This window comes from Festucalex cinctus, chromosome 10 (genome assembly GCF_051991245.1).
Source record: "Festucalex cinctus isolate MCC-2025b chromosome 10, RoL_Fcin_1.0, whole genome shotgun sequence".
NCBI lineage: Eukaryota > Metazoa > Chordata > Actinopteri > Syngnathiformes > Syngnathidae > Festucalex > Festucalex cinctus.
Genome location: NC_135420.1, coordinates 27073266 through 27093540, shown reverse-complemented (window position 1 = coordinate 27093540; position 20275 = coordinate 27073266). Strand labels below are relative to the sequence as shown.

Genomic DNA, 20275 nt, shown 5'->3' with positions numbered 1-20275 from the left:
TTGCGGAATCTACGACTTTCTGGCTCAGACACGAAGCGCGAGTTGCAGTTCGGAAGGTCCCAGTGGATCAGTCTCACCTGGAATGCGAGTAGACCGTGACCCTGTCCTGGTCGATCTTCGCCATGAGCCAGAAGTCGGGCATCAGAGGGGTCTGACTCTCCTGCTCGTCCAGGGTGGGACTCTCGCATTCCGAGTCGCTGCTGCCACCGTCGTATCCTTTGGAAAAAAACAAAAAACAAAAAAAACAAACAGCTGAGCATCATGCAAATGAGGAGTTCCACAAGGTTCAATGCAAGGGCCCAATGCATTTCGTATGGATAACGTAACATATGATTCAAGATGAGGACTTTTTTTGGGGGGGGAACAGTGGATTTGAAATTCACCTTGCATGTCAGAATCCAAACTTCCTTGGCTTGAGATGACACTCTGCACTCGACTCGGCCTTAGCTTCCCGAAGCCTGCAAAAAGAGTACAGTAACAGTGCTGAGCACCCCCAAACAATATTAGAGGGTTGGATGGGGCCAGCTGGGTGTGAACTATGCTGGATATTTGTGTTGTTGTTGTTACCTGTCTTGCTTATTGACGCAGTTCTAAAACTAATGTTTATTTCGTTTATTTGGGGCAGCACAGTGTTCAAGCGGTTAGCACGTCTGGCTCACAATGAGTTTTACTGTTCGAATTTGGGTGTAGTCCTTTTTTTTTTTTTCCCCCCCATGTTCTACAGGACTGTCTCAGAAAATTTGAATATTGTGTTAAAGTCCATTATTTTCTGTAATGCAATTAAATAAGCAAAAATGCCATACATTCTGGATTCATCACAAATCAACTAAAACATTGTAAGCCTTTTATTGTTTTTAATATTGCTGATTGTTGCATTTAACTTGGTCTGAGGAAATATTCTAATATTTTGAGATAGGATATTTGAGTTTCCTTAAGCTGTAAGCCATAATCAGCAATATTCAAATAATGAAAAGGCTTGCAATATTTCAGTTGGTTTGTAATGAATCCATTTTTGCTTATTTAATTGCATTACAGAAAATAATGGACTTTACCACAATATTCTAATTTTCTGATTCAGTCCTGTACTTGTCTCTAAGTGTTGTCAAAATACTAGACAAAAAGTCTACACACCCCTGTTCAAATGCCAAGTTTTTGTAATATTGAAAAATAAGCGCAAGATAAAAATGTTCACAATTGTATTCACTGTTAATGTGTTCTAGAACATGGACAACTCAAATGAAAAAAAAATAAAAAAATTGCGATAATGAGGTTGCACAAGCAAGCAAACCCTTTTCTAACTGTGTTCAGAATGAAGCAATCACATTCAGTCTCGTAATTAACAGGAGTCAGCGCACACCTGCCACCATTTAAAGTGCATTTAAACACCAAATGAAAGTTCAGCTGCTCTAGTAACTCTCAAAAGACAGCTAAGCCTGCTACAGCAATTTTCTGCGGCGGTTACGCTCCAAATATCACTTAAATGTACACCTGCTGCGACAGAATTCCGTGCGGTGGACTCACTTTGAGATGCGGACTGCACCGACTCGGCCAGGCTGACACTGGAGGGGGTTTTGGGGGGCGAGGTGAACTCGTTCAGCAGCTGGAGGCTAACGGAACTCTGCGCGTTACCGCCATCAGTCTTCAAAAGTCCGTCCGCTTCAGCGAACTCCGACGCCGCCTCTCCGTTGGTGTCAGCAGTGACGTTGGCGGCCTGTAGGCAAAACGATTAGATACAATTAGAAGGTTGTTAAAACTCCCTGTAAAGTGAAAACAATTTTTTTTTTTTTTTTAATTCCCGCTATAATCTACTATATAGTTGTCAGTGTTTACACGTTCACTGCAATTATCATCAAACGTGTAAAGGATTTCGAAACTAATCTCTCTATTCCCTTTTCACGTTCTTGAAAAGACTTAAAAACAGCTTGAAAAGAGATTAGACTCTGTTACCACGTCTTCGGCCTCAGCATCACTTTCCAAGAGAGACTCTTCCTGAGACGGAGGCGCCCTGTTGGCGGCGGCGGCGGCGGCGCTCTCCGACAGCCTCTTGACGGCGTGGATCCTTTGCGGGTGCAACCTGCTCAGTGACGCGTAGTAGAAGCTGTCCTGCTCGCTGTTGAGCACGTAGCCAGAGAGTGACATGCGACGGAACTCCTGCAGGGGGCGCAGAATACAGGGTATTAACTTGCATTTTTTTTTGTGTGTGTTTTTAAATGAATGAAAATTTTCATTTGTTTTTTTTTTTTTAGCAAAAAATAAATAAATAAATAATAATAATAATAATAATAATTCCACATGATCAAAAAATAATAATAATAAAATAAAAATTCCATATACAGGACTGTCTCAGAAAATTTGAATATTGTGATAAAGTCCTTTATTTTCTGTAATGCAATTTAAAAAAAAAAAAAGTCATACATTCTGGATTCACTTGGAGTTAATTAGACGTTTCAAGTGATTAGTTGAATAGCCTACTAGTATTCTTTTTCATGCTATTCTAATATTTTGAGATAGGATATTTGAGTTTTGTTTGGAATGAAACCAGAATGTATGACATTTTTGTTTTTTTAATTGCATTACAGAAAATAAATATTCAAATTTTCTGAGACAGTCCCGTATAAATATACAACCAAAAGGATGTAGGCAGAAGCAAAAGCTTTTCATTTCTGTGTTTACACCTCTAGCACTACAATACAGAAGAAATAATCAATAATTGTACATTTTATAAAATACCAAATAAAGACAAGTCCACGGCAAGGTCTAACCTTGCACGTACCCTCTGAGAACCTATATACACTGGTGCCTTGAGATACAACATGAATTTATTCATATTTTGTTTCTCAAATCATGATTCCCAATTGAAAGGAATGAAAATGCCATTAATCCGTTCCCCACCCACTCAGAAATATGACACTGTAAGTGAGAATTAAACAGCTTTTTTGAGTAATTGTTCAGTATCTGCTTGTTGTGACGAAAGTTGATTTGACTGAACAACACACAAAAAAATAAAAACACGCAAGAATGACTCACTGACAAAAAGGCAAGACATCAGTGACCGTTTTCTCCTGTCGTATCGAAAGCAATTGTCACTGTCTGAAACTATTTTTTACACCGGACACTGACGTCACCCAATACAGATTTTTCGGAACTCTACCGGTCGTATCGCAGCGAGCGGAGCCACTTGCCTCCTTGAACTTCTCCAGAGACTGCTCGGGCCTGAAGACAAACTGCAGCGGGACGTCCTCGCTGCGACAGTGCGGCCGTCCGGCCGAGTGGACCACGTGTTGCGCCACCTTGAGCAGTGTGGCCGGGCCGATGGCGCGCGAGCGGCGCAGGGCCGACACGATCTCGTCCTCCAGCAGCCAGCGAATCTGACCGGGCAAAGGGAACGGCAAAGAAGGTTTTGGCGGCCTCTACGGGCAGGAGAGCGTCACTGCACGCTCACCTCATCCATGGTGGCCAGGATGGCCAGCTTGTGCGGAAGCGGCAGCTTGGTCAAAGGTTCGCCACAGACCCTGACACAGGACAAAAAAAGTTAGATTTCGGCATCCGTCGTGGCGCCAACAAATGAAATCATCTGCCTCCATTTTGAGCTCAACCTTTAAAAGGCAACATCCGTCCATTTTCATTCTAATGCATCCATGTCCAAACTACGGCCCGGGGGGCCATTTGCGGCCCGCCGTCCATTTTTCAGTGGCCCGCGACATATGTTAAAAATGGCATTTTAATCAGTTCAAATAAAATAAACAAAACAAAAATGTTTGGAGATGGTCAAAGTAAGAAGGGAGGGTATCAAAAATCAGCTGCCTTTAAGGTTATTTTAGTTCACTAAAACTAATGAAAAAACTAAAATTCAAAAAAACAATATTGTTACTGAAATAAAATAAAAACAAAAATGCTTTTTAAAAAACGAAAACTAACTGAAACTACATTTTATGTTTACAAAACTAACTAAAATTATAGCAAATATGTCCTTCATTTTAGTCTTTGGTAATTAATTTAATGCATGAGCCTTTGGGGATGATTTTAAAATGTGATTTTTAGTAGATTTATTTGGATATAAACTGGAATAATGACACACAGAAGTGATGTCATCTAGCAGCAGCCAATAGAAAAGCACCTTCAGATGATGTTGCTCCCATGGTATTTTTTAAATATTGCACACAAGTAATACACATTAAAACAAACAAAAAAAAACAATACTAACACTGAAACTAACAAACTAAACTAAAACTAAGCATTTAAAAAAAAAACTAAATAATAAAAACAGAACGACCCTGAAAACTAATAAAAAACTAACTAAAATGAAAAATTCCAAAACTAGAATAATTCTACTACCATATTACAAATAAGTTGGTTTATATACTGAAGCAGTTTTCTAAATATGCAAAAGCACAAATCAATTATTTGTACAATTTTTAGGACTAAACACGATTTCTCTTCATAACATTATGTGGCCCTTGCGTCCTTCGGATTTTCTGTGTGTGGCCCTCAAATGAAAAAGTTTGGACACCCCTGTTCTAATGGCTCGTCAATCTAGTGATCAGTGGTTGTGCTATTACGTTGACTACACTCACATGTCCACATCAGCCCCCTTCAGTCCCTCCAGCACGGCCGACAGCTCCTCGTCCGACCGATACGACGACGGCTGTCCCGGAGAACGATTCAGGGACACGCTGCTCTCAGACGTGTACCTGCGAGACCGCACATCCACGACGCGATGATCCAACTTAAACGCCGCATTTAGGACCACCATCACCAACCACCACCTCACCTGTTGTGATGAAAGTCCGCCATGACTTCGATCTCCAGTGGAAGAGTGAGGACGAAGATGTCCAGCGTGACCGAGAGCTCGTTCAGGTCCACCGACTGCAAGGCCTCGCCGTCCTCCAGGCAGGAGATGATCTCACCTGCAGGTACAACGTTCAAAAGCAGTTTACGGCTGTTAAACTTCACAATCTGGTTCCGCCACGGTTGCAACGCCGCAGCAGTGCCTTGAGATACGAGTTTAAAGGGATACTTGACTCATTGAGCCATTTTCAGCAGCAAAAAAGTTCATATTTTGTCTATAATTAATGTGGTAATTTTTCATGTACAATAAATAACTTTAAAAAGTAATTTTTCTACTTGCTGTCGACTGATGATGACATCACCTGTGCTGACGACCAATCATGGCTCAGTTTGCTGACCAAGCCCAGAAAACAGGTGAGCCATGATTGGTCGTTACCTACTTCCTCAACACAGGTGATGTCATCGGCAGTCGACAGAAAGAGAAAAAAATAGTTTTTAAAGGTATTAATTGTACATGAAAAATAATGACGTTATCAAATTAATTATGTACAAAAAATGAACTTTTCACTACTGAATGTTGTTCAATAATTCAAGTATCCCTTAAAAAAAAAAAAAAAAAAGGTCATTTTTGTGTGCTGGAATGCATTAATGGCATTTTCAGTCATCTCAATGACATTTAAATAAGTACAGAAATTGAATGCATTTATTGATAAATGCAGTGTTTAAAAAGTACAGTGTTTACATGTCATGTGTCATGCAACATGAAAAGTTGGATATGTTGAAGTGGTAAATTGTAACTGTAATCGTAATAGAAAAAATAACTGATATTAAGGCTTCATTTGCCTTCATCTTAAGATCCTGTAATCTATAATAGATCTGATATTATCTATGATAATTAAGTTTTTGTTGGGTAAAAAATTCATTGAAAAGAATCTTAAAAAAAAAAATTGCATATGATACCGCAAAATCGCATTTTTCAAATCGCGATTTGATTATTTTCCATAATGGTTTATATTTGGCCTTACTCACCGAGGCAGGTGGGCAAGGTGTGAATGGGCGTGGATCCGTGGCAGCTCTTGGCGCTGACGGAGCAGGTGACGTGCAGGAAAAGCGGCGGCATGTCCATCTGCGGCCCCTCCGCCTCCAGCAGGGAGTCTCCTTCCTCCAGGATGCTGAAGGAGTCTTGATCCTGATCCTGGTTGACCGTGTTGGTGTCCGAGTGCGAGCGTTCCTCACCGCCGCTGTGGTTCCTGATGCCGCCGCCGCTGGGCTGCTCCTCGTATTCCACCACCAAATCGTTGTCGCTCTCTGTGGTGATGCAGCCGCCGGACGTCATTTCTGCAAAACACGAGGTGGCGGATTCTATCTGATGTCGAAGTGGAAAACAAAATGGCGGCCGGAAAGGTGTTGAGAAGAGCCTCACCGTCTTCCGTGGCTTGCTCGGCTTCGGACACCATCTCCTCGCAGTGCCTCACCTCCATATCGCCGTCCTCCGAGTCGTCCTAGAGAAGCCAAACATGGCACCATCACATACTCCTCTGAACATACACAACATTGTGGAGTTCCCATATGTCAGCATCTACTGGGGGAAAGGGGAATATTTTGGAGCTATGAAGCAAAACAACTAGCAATGAGGCAGACAGCGCGAAGTAGATAAGTGTCACATCTTTCTGAAACAAACAGGGATGTACACAACATTGTGGAGGGACCGAGTGTCAGAGTCTACTTGGGATGAGAGAACTACTTGAGAGAAATTGGGCACAACGATAAAAAGTGATGCGTCTCGGTCGGCAAAAAAGTAAGTGGCGTAGTTCCTGATAACAAACATGGACACATACAACATTGTGGAGTGATCTCTATGGAAATACTGGAAAATTGTATTTTTTTTTTGTTATAGAATTAAGCAAAATGACAAGAAGCAAGACAGACTATAACTCGGAAGTGATGTTGCTCCCTAGAACATAAACATGGGCATAAACAACATTGTGGAGTGACCCTTACACCTAATCACTATTTTAGAGGACCAAAGAGTATCAAATAGCAAAATATTAAGCAGTCTAAGGTAGGACTAATATACTGCAAAGCTCTCCAGATAATAACTTGGACAGACACAACATTGTGGAGCAACCACATTTCAGAGTCTACTCGAGGAGGGTGGGGAAAAAACAAAAACAATTCTGCAGGTGACAAATGTGGACTTCCTTACCTCCTTCTTGGAAGACGGCGGGCAGTAAAAGAAGTAATGTGGATTGGAAGGCACGGGTTTGAAATACTGGAACACGATCCCCATGAACTTTTCCTGCGGAGGTCGAAGCATTTCAGCGTTGCCACAAACAACAGCGTGTCACGCGCTCACTCCTCCGTGATGTCTCACCTGAATTATTTTGTGCACGTCAGGACACACGTCACAGGTAGGATGCGTCTGGAGCAACTCGAGGGGGAACGCCGGGGTCTTCCTGGAGCCTTCCTGGACGAGCCGGGGTTGCAGGGCGGGACCTCGGGATTCCGCTTCACTGGCGTCTTCCATCTCAAAACTATTTCCGTAAGATATGTACAGGTCATATGGAAAATAGTAGTCACAAGACTTTTCCAATTTTGAGGGGAAAAAAAATGGGACAAGGCTAACATAACTTAACTCATTTGCTCCCAATAACGTGTAAATACGTTTTTATTATGTTCCAAGTCTCCCAAAGACGTATTTAGACGTTTTGGGTTTTTTTATGCTCGAGCATACGGAAGGCTTTGATGCAGCCTCTCAACTGCAAAGAATGGTTGCAGAAATGGTAGTTATTACACAAACGGCCATCAGGTGGCAGCAGAGCAAAGAAGATCAACCAGGGCCATGTAGAAAAAAAGCTAAATTACTTACAATTTTAAATAGATTTGTGAAAACTGATGAAACTTAGCTCTCTTCTAATGCTAATTGCTGCTAAACGGAAACAGATAGAATCATACTTTTTTTTCCTGATGAAAGAAGAGACTTCAATCTTTCTTTTGATAGGTTCCATGCTTTTATAGCAATAGAACACAACATTCTGTGGGCCTTGCAAAATCAGTCAAAATGCAGTAAAACAGCCGGGAGCGAACGGGATTGCGAAATGTGAAAATGGCTGGGTGTCAATAAGTTAAAAGCCGCACACGTCTACGTCTTCTTCTACCTGGACAAGGAGGCCACAGCAGACTTGACGTCGGCTCGTTCCTCTTCTCCCTCTCCGACGATGAAGGTGGCAGACCTCCCGCTGGCTTTGGGGTGCCGAGTCCACGCTGGCGGCGCCCGGCCGTTCTGCCGGAACTCCCGGATGTGTCCGCACAACGTCTGCAGGAAGGTGGTGATGTCAATTTCCTGCAGGGACTCCTCGCAGTAGTCCATGGCCATCAGGACATCCTGCGAGCTGATGCTGAGCGACTGCTGGAGGCTCCGGTAGACGCCTAAAACGCCACACGCGCAAGGCAGACAGACGTCACTTGAAACACTTTCACAAAGAGACGCCGCAAAACAGGTGGCCTTTGTTTGAAACGGTTGCCTTTAACGTACGGTTACAGTTTTAGAATACAGCGTTCCCTCGTTTTCCACTGGGGTTAGGTTACATAAAATACCCACAATAAATGAAATCCTATATAAATATATAAAAATATATATATAATATATAAACTATAAATGTTTTAAGGCTCTAAAACGCCTCACCACAGTTTATACACTTTCCTCATCGAGGCATTTACATTTTTCTTACATTTGTCTCTTGTTTAAAAACTTCTCAATAGGGGTGCACCGATCAATCGGCCGGCCGATTTATCGGCCCCGATTTCCTTAATTTTGGAAGATCGGTGATAAACCGATCTTTTCCACCAATCTCATCTTCCTCTTCAGAGGTCTGAAAAAGTCAGCCACTGTCCTCTTCTGTTCAGATGACTAATAGGATTTTATTTTTATTTGCGAGAACTATTGTATTGTATTGTATTGTTTTTGCCGATATTGTTCAATGTTTTCCAATAAAACAAGATTGGAACACTGAAGGTATATTCTGCTTGTAATAAAAAAAGAAAAAGAAAAAAAAGTGGGATCGGCAGGTCAGACTTTTTCAAAGATCGGGGATCGGTGATTGGCCGGAAAATTGTTAACGGTGCACCCCTAATTCTCAATGTTCAACCTTCAAAATTTTTTAGAAAATAGGTACATTACTTTTTACTGTACTTTAATTTATTTAATACAATCTCCGGTGTAATAACCTTATTTATTGATTGATTGAATTTTTATTTTATTATTATTATTATTATTTCAATCTCTGGTTTAACTCATTCACTGCCTTTGACAAGTATACTTGTCAATTGTATTTTTTAGAGCGGTGCTAAATGGGGGCGAATCTGAGCATGCTCCACTGTAAATATCAAACTTGGAAACAACTTTACTGATGCCCAACCACCGGTAGATGACATCATAGCCCCATTTTATAGGAAATAAACACAGTTTCAGAGTCCATGGGAGAAATGGCTGTATTTTGGCAAACCTACATTTTTCTGCTGTCAATTATAAAAGAACGGGACGGGACAAAAAGTAGGGAGTCTATTCTGTTATTTGGTAGATTCGGTTTATATATAATTATTGAATGGAATATCACGTGAGTATTGGAAATGTAAAAATTTTCTATAATGACTGGCAGTGAATGACTTAATAACCTTATTTATTTATTGAATTTTATTATTATTATTATTATTAATTCAATCTCTGGTGTAATAACCTTATTTATTGATTGATTGAATTATTTTTAATTTTATTATCTGTTCTCATTGCTGCTGGACATGTAAATTTCCCAGAGGGAGCCATCCCAAAGGGATCAATAAAGTCAAGTCTAAATCTAAGTCTAAGTCATTACTGTTAAAAAAAAAATGCATGCAAAATTGCACTAAAAAAAAAAATCTGCGATACAGCGAGGCCGCAAAAAGTGAACCACGTTACAGCGAGGAAACACTGTAGATTTTTTTTTTTTTTTAGCAAATATCGTATTTGAAACGCTGTGTGCAAAGCTTCTATTGACATGTCCACTTTCCATACTGTGTCGGTTTCTTTCATGCAAACTTGCGGGTTTAGGCTGTTCACCTTTGGCGAAGCTCTGCTGGTAGTGCTCCTGGAGCAGGCTGCAGTAGTGGGCCAACTCTTTGTGCTTGTGAGGCTGCGCCAGAAGGTCGGTCCAAGGTGACGGGCTGCTGCGGTCCTGAGAGAGCGACCTGTCGGGAGACGCAAACGGTTGGGATAACTACGCAACTGATGGATTGGCGCGAGTCGGTATTTTCACTAGGTCCACTTCATGTCGCATCACAGTGTTAGTCTTGAGACAGCAAATCATTTGAGGTCCTCTCAAAACTCCACTGAGGGACGGGCAAAGACAAATCAGGCACACAACAACGACAACAACATCCTGATGACCATTGTGTGTTTGGACCATGAGAATGATTATCTCAATCAAAACTGAAAGGATCCATCTGAAGGGATTTGTACATTTGAGAGGTCCAAGAACTTGTTGGGATCTGCAGGGCTGGACATATGTGATTGGATTGCTTCATTAGTACACATTTAGTTTCAGAAACTACGAGAATCAAGGAGTAAAAGTTACTCAAAAGATGACCCAGAGTTCCAGGAACATTTGGTTTGAGTGGTTTGATTAGCAATTATACGAGGGTAAACTAGTTCTACAGCACTATCTGAATCATTTTGTTCCAGAAAGGTCTCTTGAATTTGGGCCTAGTGAGAAGCCATTCAATTTGGTGCTGAAGATTCAGATAGAAGCACAGATATCGTACTGTATTTGTGGACAGTATTGACCCACGAGCTCTAGCTGTTTGTGGCTGCCACCTAGAGGACTGGAGTGGAAGTACCCAGAAAATATACTATAAAAGGCATCGTATTTGCTGCAGCTGTTCTTTTGGTGTTCCAGCTGTACTTAATGATGATGTAACAGTTGAGTCTACATGCTCTTTTTTTTTTTTTTTTTTTTTTTTTAACGCAAAAAAATGCAGCATGCGGGCTGGGGAAAAAGCACCTCACCTGGACTTCATCTGTTGAGACATCTGCCAAGACTGAGCCTCTTGTGGTCTACTCAGTCATCAACCACAGACACACAATCAACAATTACAATTGCACATTTTTTTGGTCTTTTACAGCCACCGTAGGTAACTTGGAATGTTTATTAATATTCTTTTTCATCTGCTGAACTTTTTTTTTTGAAAAGTCGGAAACGTTTGCGAGCACGTATATCCTGGTAAAATGCTAATGCTAGCATCGATAAATGCGCGGGGCAATGCTAAATTGCTCATCTTTCTTTTTTTTTTTTTTTTTTTGCCAACCTAATGTGGCGCGGATGTACCTGAAGAAGACGTCCCGGGGCTGCCGGCTGGCGGCGGGATGTACCAACTGCTCCTTGAGCAGCTCCAAGCAGCAGTTGTATACGTAGACGGGACACTTGAGCTGCGTGCCGGCACTCTGCTGGGACAGCTGGCGGCCCAGGATGTCGCCAGTGGGTACGGCGCCGCGTTGCAGCTCAGAGAAGTGAACCTTCTCACTCAAATCTACAGCACACGCGCACGTGCATGGGAAAGTGTGGGTGAGAAGTGGTTGTTTTAACCGGGAAAAAAAAGTGTGGGTGGGTTTTGAAACCTGCGGTCAGGAGCCCCCCGTGTGCAGCTGCTGTCGTAGACGGACCCGAACCGGGCGTTCCGGGCTGGCTTTCCGACACCCTGCTATCCCAGCAATCTATCGGCGGGGCCTCGGGGGTCCCGCCCGGCCCCTCCAAGGGTGACGAGACGACGGGCGACGAGGCGTTCGGGCACCCGCCGCTTGAGCTCCTCCTCACCTCCCGTCCGCCGGTGGATTCCGACGGCGAGTCGGCCAGCGACTTACTGCGGGGTGTCAGCGTGTCGTCCTCCTGCGTGCTGACGTGACTCGAAGGCTCCGCCTCCAGCCCAGAGGTCATCAGCATGAGGACATCTGAAGAGAAGAAAAGCAGACATGTTTGTAGGTTGCGGTAGTTTGCCGGCGAGCAGGAATAGAAATGTGGCACCTGCGTAGGTGGCTGGCAGGAAAGTGAGCAGGATCTGCTGGGAGCTGATGTGCTTGGCGTAGCACCTCCACTGGGGCACGGAGCAGCTCGGCCCCGCCAGCGAATGCTCGTCAAATGCCAGGTCGGCGTTGGCCAAACTCTGACAGTCAAACACACGATAAACATTCAAAATGTTTTAGATGCTTTTCAGCCATTTTCTTTATTTGACATTTTTAAAGAGGGTAAACGTAATGTCCTGTTTTACTTCTTTTCATTTTCAAATGCATTTTTAATATCCTTGTATTGTATGTATTATTTTTATTTACATTATAGTATGTTCATATTTATTTTCCTAACATTTACAATAACATGTATATTTTTTCGAATACTTTGGTCATAATAAATAATAAAGTTGGTTGTATTTCTTTCTATTTATTTTTTATATATATATTTTTTTTATATATATTTTATATAATATTTATCATTATTGTATATTATTGGTAAATATTGTCTTAATATTTTTGTCAAAAATTTTACATTGATCCGTTCTTCTTAATATTTATGACTAGTGTCCAATATTTTTTGACACAATTTTTTTGATTTCTCATCACTTTTTATTAGGGATGGGCGAGTACCGATACCAGCCTTTTTTCAAGTACTCGAGTACTCGTGACGCAGACGAGTACAAGCGAGCGATGGCAGAGGGGGAAGACGTCAAGTGAGTCCTCCTTGCCTGTAAGTGGCGCTAGCTTGCAGCAGTTTTTCACCAAAACTTCACCGGTTTGGAAATACTTCAAAATTGTGACTCTTAAACTAAAAGAGCATTTTTGTGTTTTATTTTTGAGCGTTAAGACTATTGAAGAGTGACTGTGCTGGGTTTTTTTTGTCAAAATTCAAGGAAATATATTTGTTTAAAAATATCTTTTAGTGATTTTTTTAATTTGTCAAAATGTACTAGTGGTATCGGTATCTGAGTATCGGTATCGGTCTGAAAAAAAGTGGTATCGAACATCCCTACTTTTTTTGTTATTAAATTATCTTGCGTTGTATTATTTTCCAATATTTTTGTCATAGCATTTTCATTTTTTTTACATATGTATTTTATTTATTGTATTATTTTTGTTATTTTTTCATACAATTCTGGGCCATTCACAAACATGATATATAAAGTTGTGCAGGATTTACCTGTAAGGTGCTGGTGGATTCCGTCATCTCTTTACTGCTGCCGGTGAAGTGAAATGCTGACATCACATCCTGTCTTTCCAGGGGCCTCGTGAAGTCTTCTGCTGAAAGAGAAAAAAAATACAATTCAACAACATTATGAAACTTGTGAGATCTGCCAGGCCTGGTAAAGACTCACCCTTGATGACGGGCAGCGGGAAGGGGGCACAGTGGCCGTCACGTTCGCGCTCCAGGACGTGGCGCATGAATGCGGCGTGGTCGCCAACGGCTACGGGGATCTCGCGGTCGCTGAGTTCCTGCTCCAGGCTGCTGTGGAAGAGGCCCAGGAGCAGCTCGTTGGGAAGGCAGGGACCACTGCGGAGGTTCTCCTCCAGTTCCAACTCTGGACACACACACGGAAGGTGTCGTTTGCCCAAAATAGAAAACCCTCCAAAAATGTACAGCATGTTGGGATAACGTAAAGCTTTTAGAATCCAAACACAACCAAATCACGATTTTACATCCGGCCGGTAGGGATGATTTGTTTTTTCCGAAGTGCAAAATACCCTTGCACAACAGTTCGGTGAAAATGAATACCTCTACAAATATTTTCTTTCCTTGCACTGCCCCAACTTGGATTTTTTTTTTTTATCTATAAATTTACAAGACAAGGGTATAACTGCATCGTCTTTCGAAATAACTTCCCACTTGAGTTTGTAAAGAACCATGAGTCAATTGAGGTTGTCTATATTTCCAGATGGATGTGAAAATTTAAGTCCATTAAAAATGATTTCTAGAGCTTGACAAGTTGTCTTATTAATAGGGATGTAACAATAACAGCAATATCGCGATATTAAAACTACCACAAAATATCGTTGTCGTCATGTCACCATATTAAAAGCAGAACATCTGTTAAAAAAAAAAGTTAGATTGATTTCCATTTGTGCTGTTCTACCGCCCTCTCTGGTGGCTAGTTCTTTAGTGCAAGTTTAATTTTCATAAGGCATGTTTTGGCCCTTCTATGTTTAAAATCCACACTAATGGTCAGATGAAAGGGAACGTAATATGCTTGGGAAGCGACTCAATATGTGGAGGAACTAATGTGCTTGCATTAGCAAGTAAGTGTCTCAATATGAAGTGTTATTAGCAATAGTAGGTTGTTCATATGCATTGCTGTAATGTACAAAAACACAATATTGCGTGTTTTTTTAGTATGAGCTCATTTTTTTTTACCATGTTGTGACCTTTTTTGTATTGCAACCTCCCCACAATATCGTCATGTGACCTTCATACCGTGATAATATCATATCATGATGTTTGGATATCGTTACATCCCTCCTTATTAAAAGGTACATTGACTACTTATATGATTTTCAAGCAATGAATTTTCAGGAAATATTTATAATTATTTACACCTATTCAATGGGAAACTTTTGGAATAGTCGTTTTTGTCCCTGAATATATTTGTCGGGTCCACTTGGGGATGTGTCCAGTGAACTGAAACAAGTTTGACAGTCCTGTTTAAGACATTTCAAAGATAAATAAATCAATAAATAAAATACCTGTGCTGAATGTAAGGAAGAAGAGCTCCACCTGCTGACATTTGGGCAGAATTTGGATGAGATCAAACTGGAAAGGAACCATGTGAATGCTCTCCTCTGAGGCAGAAGGACTTCCTGAAAGCAGACAGGGAAAAAACGGGTAAACGTTCGGAATACTCTGCACGGGATCACAGCTACGTTTTTACGGTTTTGCACTCTGGCAATGCACTCAGAGTGAGTTAAAAAAAAAAAAAAAAAAGAAACATGGATGTCTACCCTAAAAGAAATGATCGATTTCTTTTCTGAACAATTAGTATGTTTGCGTGGTCCACTCACCTCACCTCTCCACACTACCCTTGATGAGCTACGTTGCGAGCATCGTTCCACGTCTTCCGTCTTGCACGAGCCTTCTCCTTCTCGACAGTCCTTCGCCAGGTCGTCTTTGGCCTTCCGCGTCTTCTTCTTCCTTCGGGGGTCTTTGCAATCACACAGTTGTCGTCGATTTTTCCGCCGCAACACGCGTCCAATGAACTTTCATCTCCTTCTTCGTGCATCATCACTCATCTTCATTCTTCCTGCTCTCGCCAAGACTTCTTTATTGGTAACATGCTTCTGCCATTGAATGTTGGGGATGCTTCACAAGACATCCATCTTCTTTATTCCTCTTCTGTCTCAGAACCTCAGAAGAATTAAGACAGTCTTAACTGGTGCTTTATACAATTTCGGCTTGGTTGTTCTTCAGCGCTTCACATTGTTTTCAGCTTCACAAACGCACCCGTCGCTTTAGGTAGACAGTTATGAACTAAGGTCTTATGTATCTTCGATACATATCTGTCCATTTCTTCTATCGGTTCTCCATTCACCAAAACATGCTCATGGTTTCTTGTCTTCATACGCAGGATCTTGCACTTGTTGACGTTGGCTTGAAGTCCCGTCAGTTCACTACTCATCAATAGCCACTTTGTTTTGTCCCGCTTTTGCTGTTTGGTTGACGACGACAATGCCACATTGTCCGCGTCATCCAATTTCTCCACGGATTTCCGCCGGATTCCTTCCATTCTCCCCGTTCGGGGTCATCTTTCTCATGATCCAATGAATTACGAGTAAGAAAAGGAATCCTGACATGCTGCAAGCCTGGTTTAACCCTGCTGTTTATGTTGAACCACTCAGTTATTTCACCTTCATCAATGACAGATCACTCAAAGCTTTTCAGACATCTCTTTCACGATAATTAACCAACTCAATTTATTATGATCTTATTTGTTGTCATCTAAATAATAACTATTACGATACTAATCAGAATCGTCTTCTTCTTTGAAGTTTTTAAATACTACAACCGTAATCACTTAATATCTATCTAGTACTGTACAAAAAGTTTTGAGATTAGCTAAAATAAGCCTACGGGTAAAACCTAATTGAATATTTAATATTTGGTGGACATTCCAACGACTAAATAAAGAATGGAAGCCGAGTGATTTCATGATGTATTGTAATATAAGTGACCAGATGGACCACTGACTGTAATTAACTCATTCACTCCCAGCCATTTTCATGTTTTTTTTTTTGTTTGTTTTTTCCCCTGATAAAAGAAGAGTATGGTATATATATATTTTTTAGCTGTTTTTATGTTTTGTAGCAATTAGCATTAGAATTAGCTAAATTTCATCAACCTGTTGAAAATACTGGGAAAAAAAAGAGCTTGTTGCAACATGGACCTGGTTGATCTCTTATACTTTGCTGCCACCTGCTGGCCGTTTTTTTTTTTTTTTGTGGGGGGTGGGGGGGGGGTGGGGGGGTAATAACTACCATCGCTTTAAGCGACCACTTCAGGTCAGAAACTGCATCAAAGACTTCTTACAAAAACTCTAGCAAACAAAAACCTAAAAAAGGTATAAATACGTTTTTGGGAGTGAATGAGTTAATTAAAATAAAGTGATTTCACCCCCATCATTATATCAAATTTTATAGACTGATAGGCACTAACTTAAAATAGTTGTAGTTATTAATGTTGAATGATTGTTCACTAAACTTGAATATCTGGTAAATAAATATGGTTGTAAGAAATGAAAGCTGAGAAGACACTTGAAAAGCTTGCTCACCAATGGCGTCCTTGAGTGCGGCAGGCATCGAGCAGACTTGGTCCTTGTTCTGACACAGTTGACTCAAGTACTCAAACGTCATCATAGTGGACATGCAGGCCAAATCTCTGGGGAAGATCTGGGTGAGGGGAAAGCGGGGGAAAAAAAAACAAACAAACAAAAAATAGCAAAAGTCAACCCAGCCAATCAAGGAGAAGTATTTCGAAGTGGGAATGGTCGCCGAGCGACGCACAGCTTGAGGCACTTCCTGGTAGCTGAGGCCCAGCAGGTGGCGATGTTGCTCCGAGCAGTCGGTGACGGTGCCGCTCTGAGGCTCCACCCAGCACTCGGTCACCAGGTTGAGCTCCGTGTCCACGTCCACCGCCTCCACGTCCGTGTCGTTGTCGTCGTCCGTGGAGAAGCTGCGACATTCGGCCGCAACTTTATTGACAAGCGCAGGCGGCGGCCGACAAACATCAAGCGAGTGCTCGGAGGAGGAGCTACCTGTCCTTGGTGGAGGTCGCGTGAGGCGGGAAGAGGATGTACTGTACGATGCACGAGTGGCTCTCTTGCTCAGAGTCGGCGGATGTGCCCTAGCGCAGAAACAAATATATATTTGTGTACGTTGTGTTTAAAGAACCCTGGATAAAGAGCCACATGCTGCTTCACAGAGACAGAGATTTTTTTTTCAGTTTTTTTTTTTTTTTAATGTTTTTCCTCCTGTTTTTCTGCGTAATTTTTCCTCCTGTTTTTCTGAATATTTTTTTCACGTTTTTCTGAATATTTTTTTATGAAATATTTTAATATTAAGAAAAACAGAAAAAAATACTCTAAAAAAAACAAAGCTCCCCCAAAAAACAGAATTTATTTGATTTTTTTTTCAAAATGAATGCAAATGACGTGACGACATTAATCATTTTTCAATGATTGGTTGTTTGATTCAGAATTATTTTTGTACATTGCTTTGTGTAACTAATTTGCTACATATTAAAGTTTTTTGTGAATGTTGATGTAGGCATGGACGTTTGAAGACGTTCACACGTTAATTTCGTTGTTTGTTATCTCATACTATGACGGTGATACTACTTTTTGGATATTCTTTTTTTTTGGTTATATATTGAGATGCCTTTGTTGGATTGTACATTGACAGTAATGTATGTTTACTGAAAACTTTGAACAAAATGATTTATATTATAAAAAAAAAAAAAAAAAAGGCCGGATTGTCAATGCTCTAGTTCTCTAATTTTGTATCCAAGATGTACATGAAGTCATTTTACCTTCATGGGCAGCTCAATGACCATGTTGACAATGCCGTCTCCACTCGCAGCGAAGTGAAAACCCTCCGACAGGCGGATCCTTCACAGAAACAACTTTCAGAGTCAGTCTGCTTGAGCGGGACAAAACAGAAGACGAAAAGAGGTACAGTGGTGCCTTGAGATACAAGCTGAATTTGTTCCGTGACCATGTTCATAACTTAAAACATTCATCTCAAATCCTCTTCATTTATTTTGTTAGTTTTAATTAGTTTTCAGGGTGGTTATGTTAGTTTTTATTAGTTTTAGTTATTTAATAAATGCTTCGATCTAGTTTATTTTAGTTAGTTTCAGTGTTAGTTTTTTTTTTTTTTTTTTTAAAGACGTGTATTACTTATGGACAATATTTTTTAAAAAAAAACACCATGGAAGCGACGTCATCTGAAGGTGCTTTTCTATTGGCTGCTGCGAGATGATGTCACTTCTGCGTGACACGCTTTCAAACATCCTTTTTCCGGTTAATATCAAAATAAATCTACTTAAAATCCCATTTAAAATCATCACCAAAGGCTCATGCTGTTAAGTTTTAGTTAACTAAAATAACCTTGCTTGTATCTTGAAAAACTCGTCACTTGTATCTCAAGGCACCACCGTACGCCGGCGACTCACTCGGACAGCATGGACAGGATGTGGGCGACGGCCTGCATGGCCACGGCCGGCCCCTGGCTGCTCTGCACCGCCCACACCCAGCGCCGGTGCAGGAAGTAGCGGGACAGCGAGGCCAGCGTGGACGAGGCGGCGCGGTTGCCCGCCACGTTGAGGGGCGCCGCCCCACCGCCGGAGGGCTGCGTGGACGAGTTCTCCATGCTGAAGATGAAGGGAGTCCTGAAGTCCAGAGGCAGCTTCTCGTATCTGGAGGACGGATCCAAAACAGTCACCAAAAAAAAATAAAATAAAAAATAGAAAAGCTAACTTTTGTGAAGCCGACCTGATGAGCAGCTTCTCGAGCGGCTTGTTGAGCACCACCACGCACGGCCGGTCCGACAGCGCCTGCTTGGGGGCGGAAAGGGAGGGAGACTTGGACGGCGATGGCTGTCCCGCCGTCGCCTTCCTCTTGGTCTTGGGCGTGGCCTCCTTGCTCTGAATGCGGTGCGGGAAGCGCAGCTTGAGGATCTGCTCGCGGAGCTCGTCCACAATCTGGCCGGCGGGCAGGATTTGAAAAAATGATTGGCTCTGCAAGTACCACTACAACGACCAATATTACAACGCAGTAGCGTAGGCATAAATATGTATCAAAAACAAGATATGAGTTGTATTCCTGAAATATTGCGATATTCAGTCTCCCACAATATATTGTCATCGTCGTCATGTCACGATATTAATAGCAGCACATCTGTTAAAAAAAGTCAGGTTGATTTCCATTTGTGCAGTTCTAGCACCCCCTGGTGGCTTGTTGTTTTTTTTTAGTGCAGTTTAATTTTCACAAGGCATGTTTTAGCGCTTATACGTTTAAAATCCGTGCTAAAGGTCAGATGAAGGAGAAAGTAATATATGTTGTGAAACATTAACTGCTTGTCAATATGTAGAGTGTCTCAATACAGATATATTTATAGATTTTTATATATTAATTTTCCATTGCTGTATATAAGCACATAGTTTTTTTTAGTATGAGTTTTTTTGTTGTTGTTTTTTTTTTACAATATTGTGACTTTTTTTTTTTTTTTAAATATCGCCAACCTCCCCACAATATCGTGATAATTATCGTATCGTGGCCTTCATATCGTGATATCGTATCATGATGTTGGGATGTCGTTATGTCCCTAATTATTACATGAAAAACATTTGTCACTCATGAGAATAACGTCAAAATAAAAGAAAAACAAGTAATTTGACAGAAATCATGTTAAAATGTTATAAGGAAAAAATAATTTTACCAAAAAAAAAAAAATTGTACCCAAGTCATACAGTCATAGAGTCTGTATCATATACTAAATTTAAATTCATGTACCACTAGAGGGAGCCAAAGTACCACCAGTGGTGCTCATACCACAGTCCACTGATTTTCAACTAATAGTCAACCTAAACTTAAAAAAAAAAAAAAAAAAAAAAAAAAAAAGTCTTAAAATAAACAGTTCTCAAGGTTAAACAACTGAATTATATTTAGGCAGCGATTCTTTGAGGTACTACTAGAAACATGGAATGTAGAAGCACAATGTGAGAATCATTCACCTAGTGTAGCAATAATACATTTTCACATCTTTTTGATGATTGACTCTGCTACCTTGTTACGAACATGCGCCGGCGTTCCGATGGGGAAGCCCAATCGCAGAACCATGCAGGGGGTCTTGGAGATCAGTCGGACCAGGTAGAAGGAGGTTGGGGGTTGCTCCGGGGAACTGTTGGACACACAATATGGACTTCAC

At 41.2% G+C, this 20275-nt stretch overlaps 1 protein-coding gene across 8 annotated transcripts in view; it reads right to left on the bottom strand.

Moving 5' to 3' along the window:
• Positions 1 to 20275, bottom strand: part of szt2 (SZT2 subunit of KICSTOR complex) — a 59896-nt gene that overhangs the window by 31182 nt on the left and 8439 nt on the right. For 6 of the 8 annotated variants that reach the window (XR_013285215.1, XR_013285216.1, XM_077533262.1 and 3 more), the window contains exons 14-41: positions 20134 to 20248; positions 18841 to 19049; positions 18522 to 18764; positions 17877 to 17955; positions 17104 to 17192; positions 16853 to 17021; positions 16621 to 16738; positions 14543 to 14656; positions 13180 to 13383; positions 13005 to 13105; positions 11841 to 11979; positions 11438 to 11767; positions 11148 to 11349; positions 10829 to 10876; positions 9884 to 10011; positions 7947 to 8217; positions 7163 to 7322; positions 6995 to 7087; positions 6212 to 6290; positions 5818 to 6126; positions 4772 to 4907; positions 4575 to 4691; positions 3443 to 3512; positions 3183 to 3368; positions 1948 to 2151; positions 1522 to 1711; positions 384 to 458; positions 78 to 216 (exon numbers count right to left, since the gene is read on the bottom strand). Coding sequence is in view for 6 of the 8 variants with exons in the window: in XM_077533262.1 (XP_077389388.1) it covers positions 78 to 216; positions 384 to 458; positions 1522 to 1711; positions 1948 to 2151; positions 3183 to 3368; positions 3443 to 3512; positions 4575 to 4691; positions 4772 to 4907; positions 5818 to 6126; positions 6212 to 6290; positions 6995 to 7087; positions 7163 to 7322; positions 7947 to 8217; positions 9884 to 10011; positions 10829 to 10876; positions 11148 to 11349; positions 11438 to 11767; positions 11841 to 11979; positions 13005 to 13105; positions 13180 to 13383; positions 14543 to 14656; positions 16621 to 16738; positions 16853 to 17021; positions 17104 to 17192; positions 17877 to 17955; positions 18522 to 18764; positions 18841 to 19049; positions 20134 to 20248 (4317 nt within the window). In the remaining 2 variants the exon portion in view is untranslated. The remainder of the gene's footprint in view (positions 1 to 77; positions 217 to 383; positions 459 to 1521; positions 1712 to 1947; positions 2152 to 3182; positions 3369 to 3442; positions 3513 to 4574; positions 4692 to 4771; positions 4908 to 5817; positions 6127 to 6211; positions 6291 to 6994; positions 7088 to 7162; positions 7323 to 7946; positions 8218 to 9883; positions 10012 to 10828; positions 10877 to 11147; positions 11350 to 11437; positions 11768 to 11840; positions 11980 to 13004; positions 13106 to 13179; positions 13384 to 14542; positions 14657 to 16620; positions 16739 to 16852; positions 17022 to 17103; positions 17193 to 17876; positions 17956 to 18521; positions 18765 to 18840; positions 19050 to 20133; positions 20249 to 20275) is intronic. The other 2 variants (XM_077533264.1, XM_077533265.1) reach the window with 2 other exon arrangements.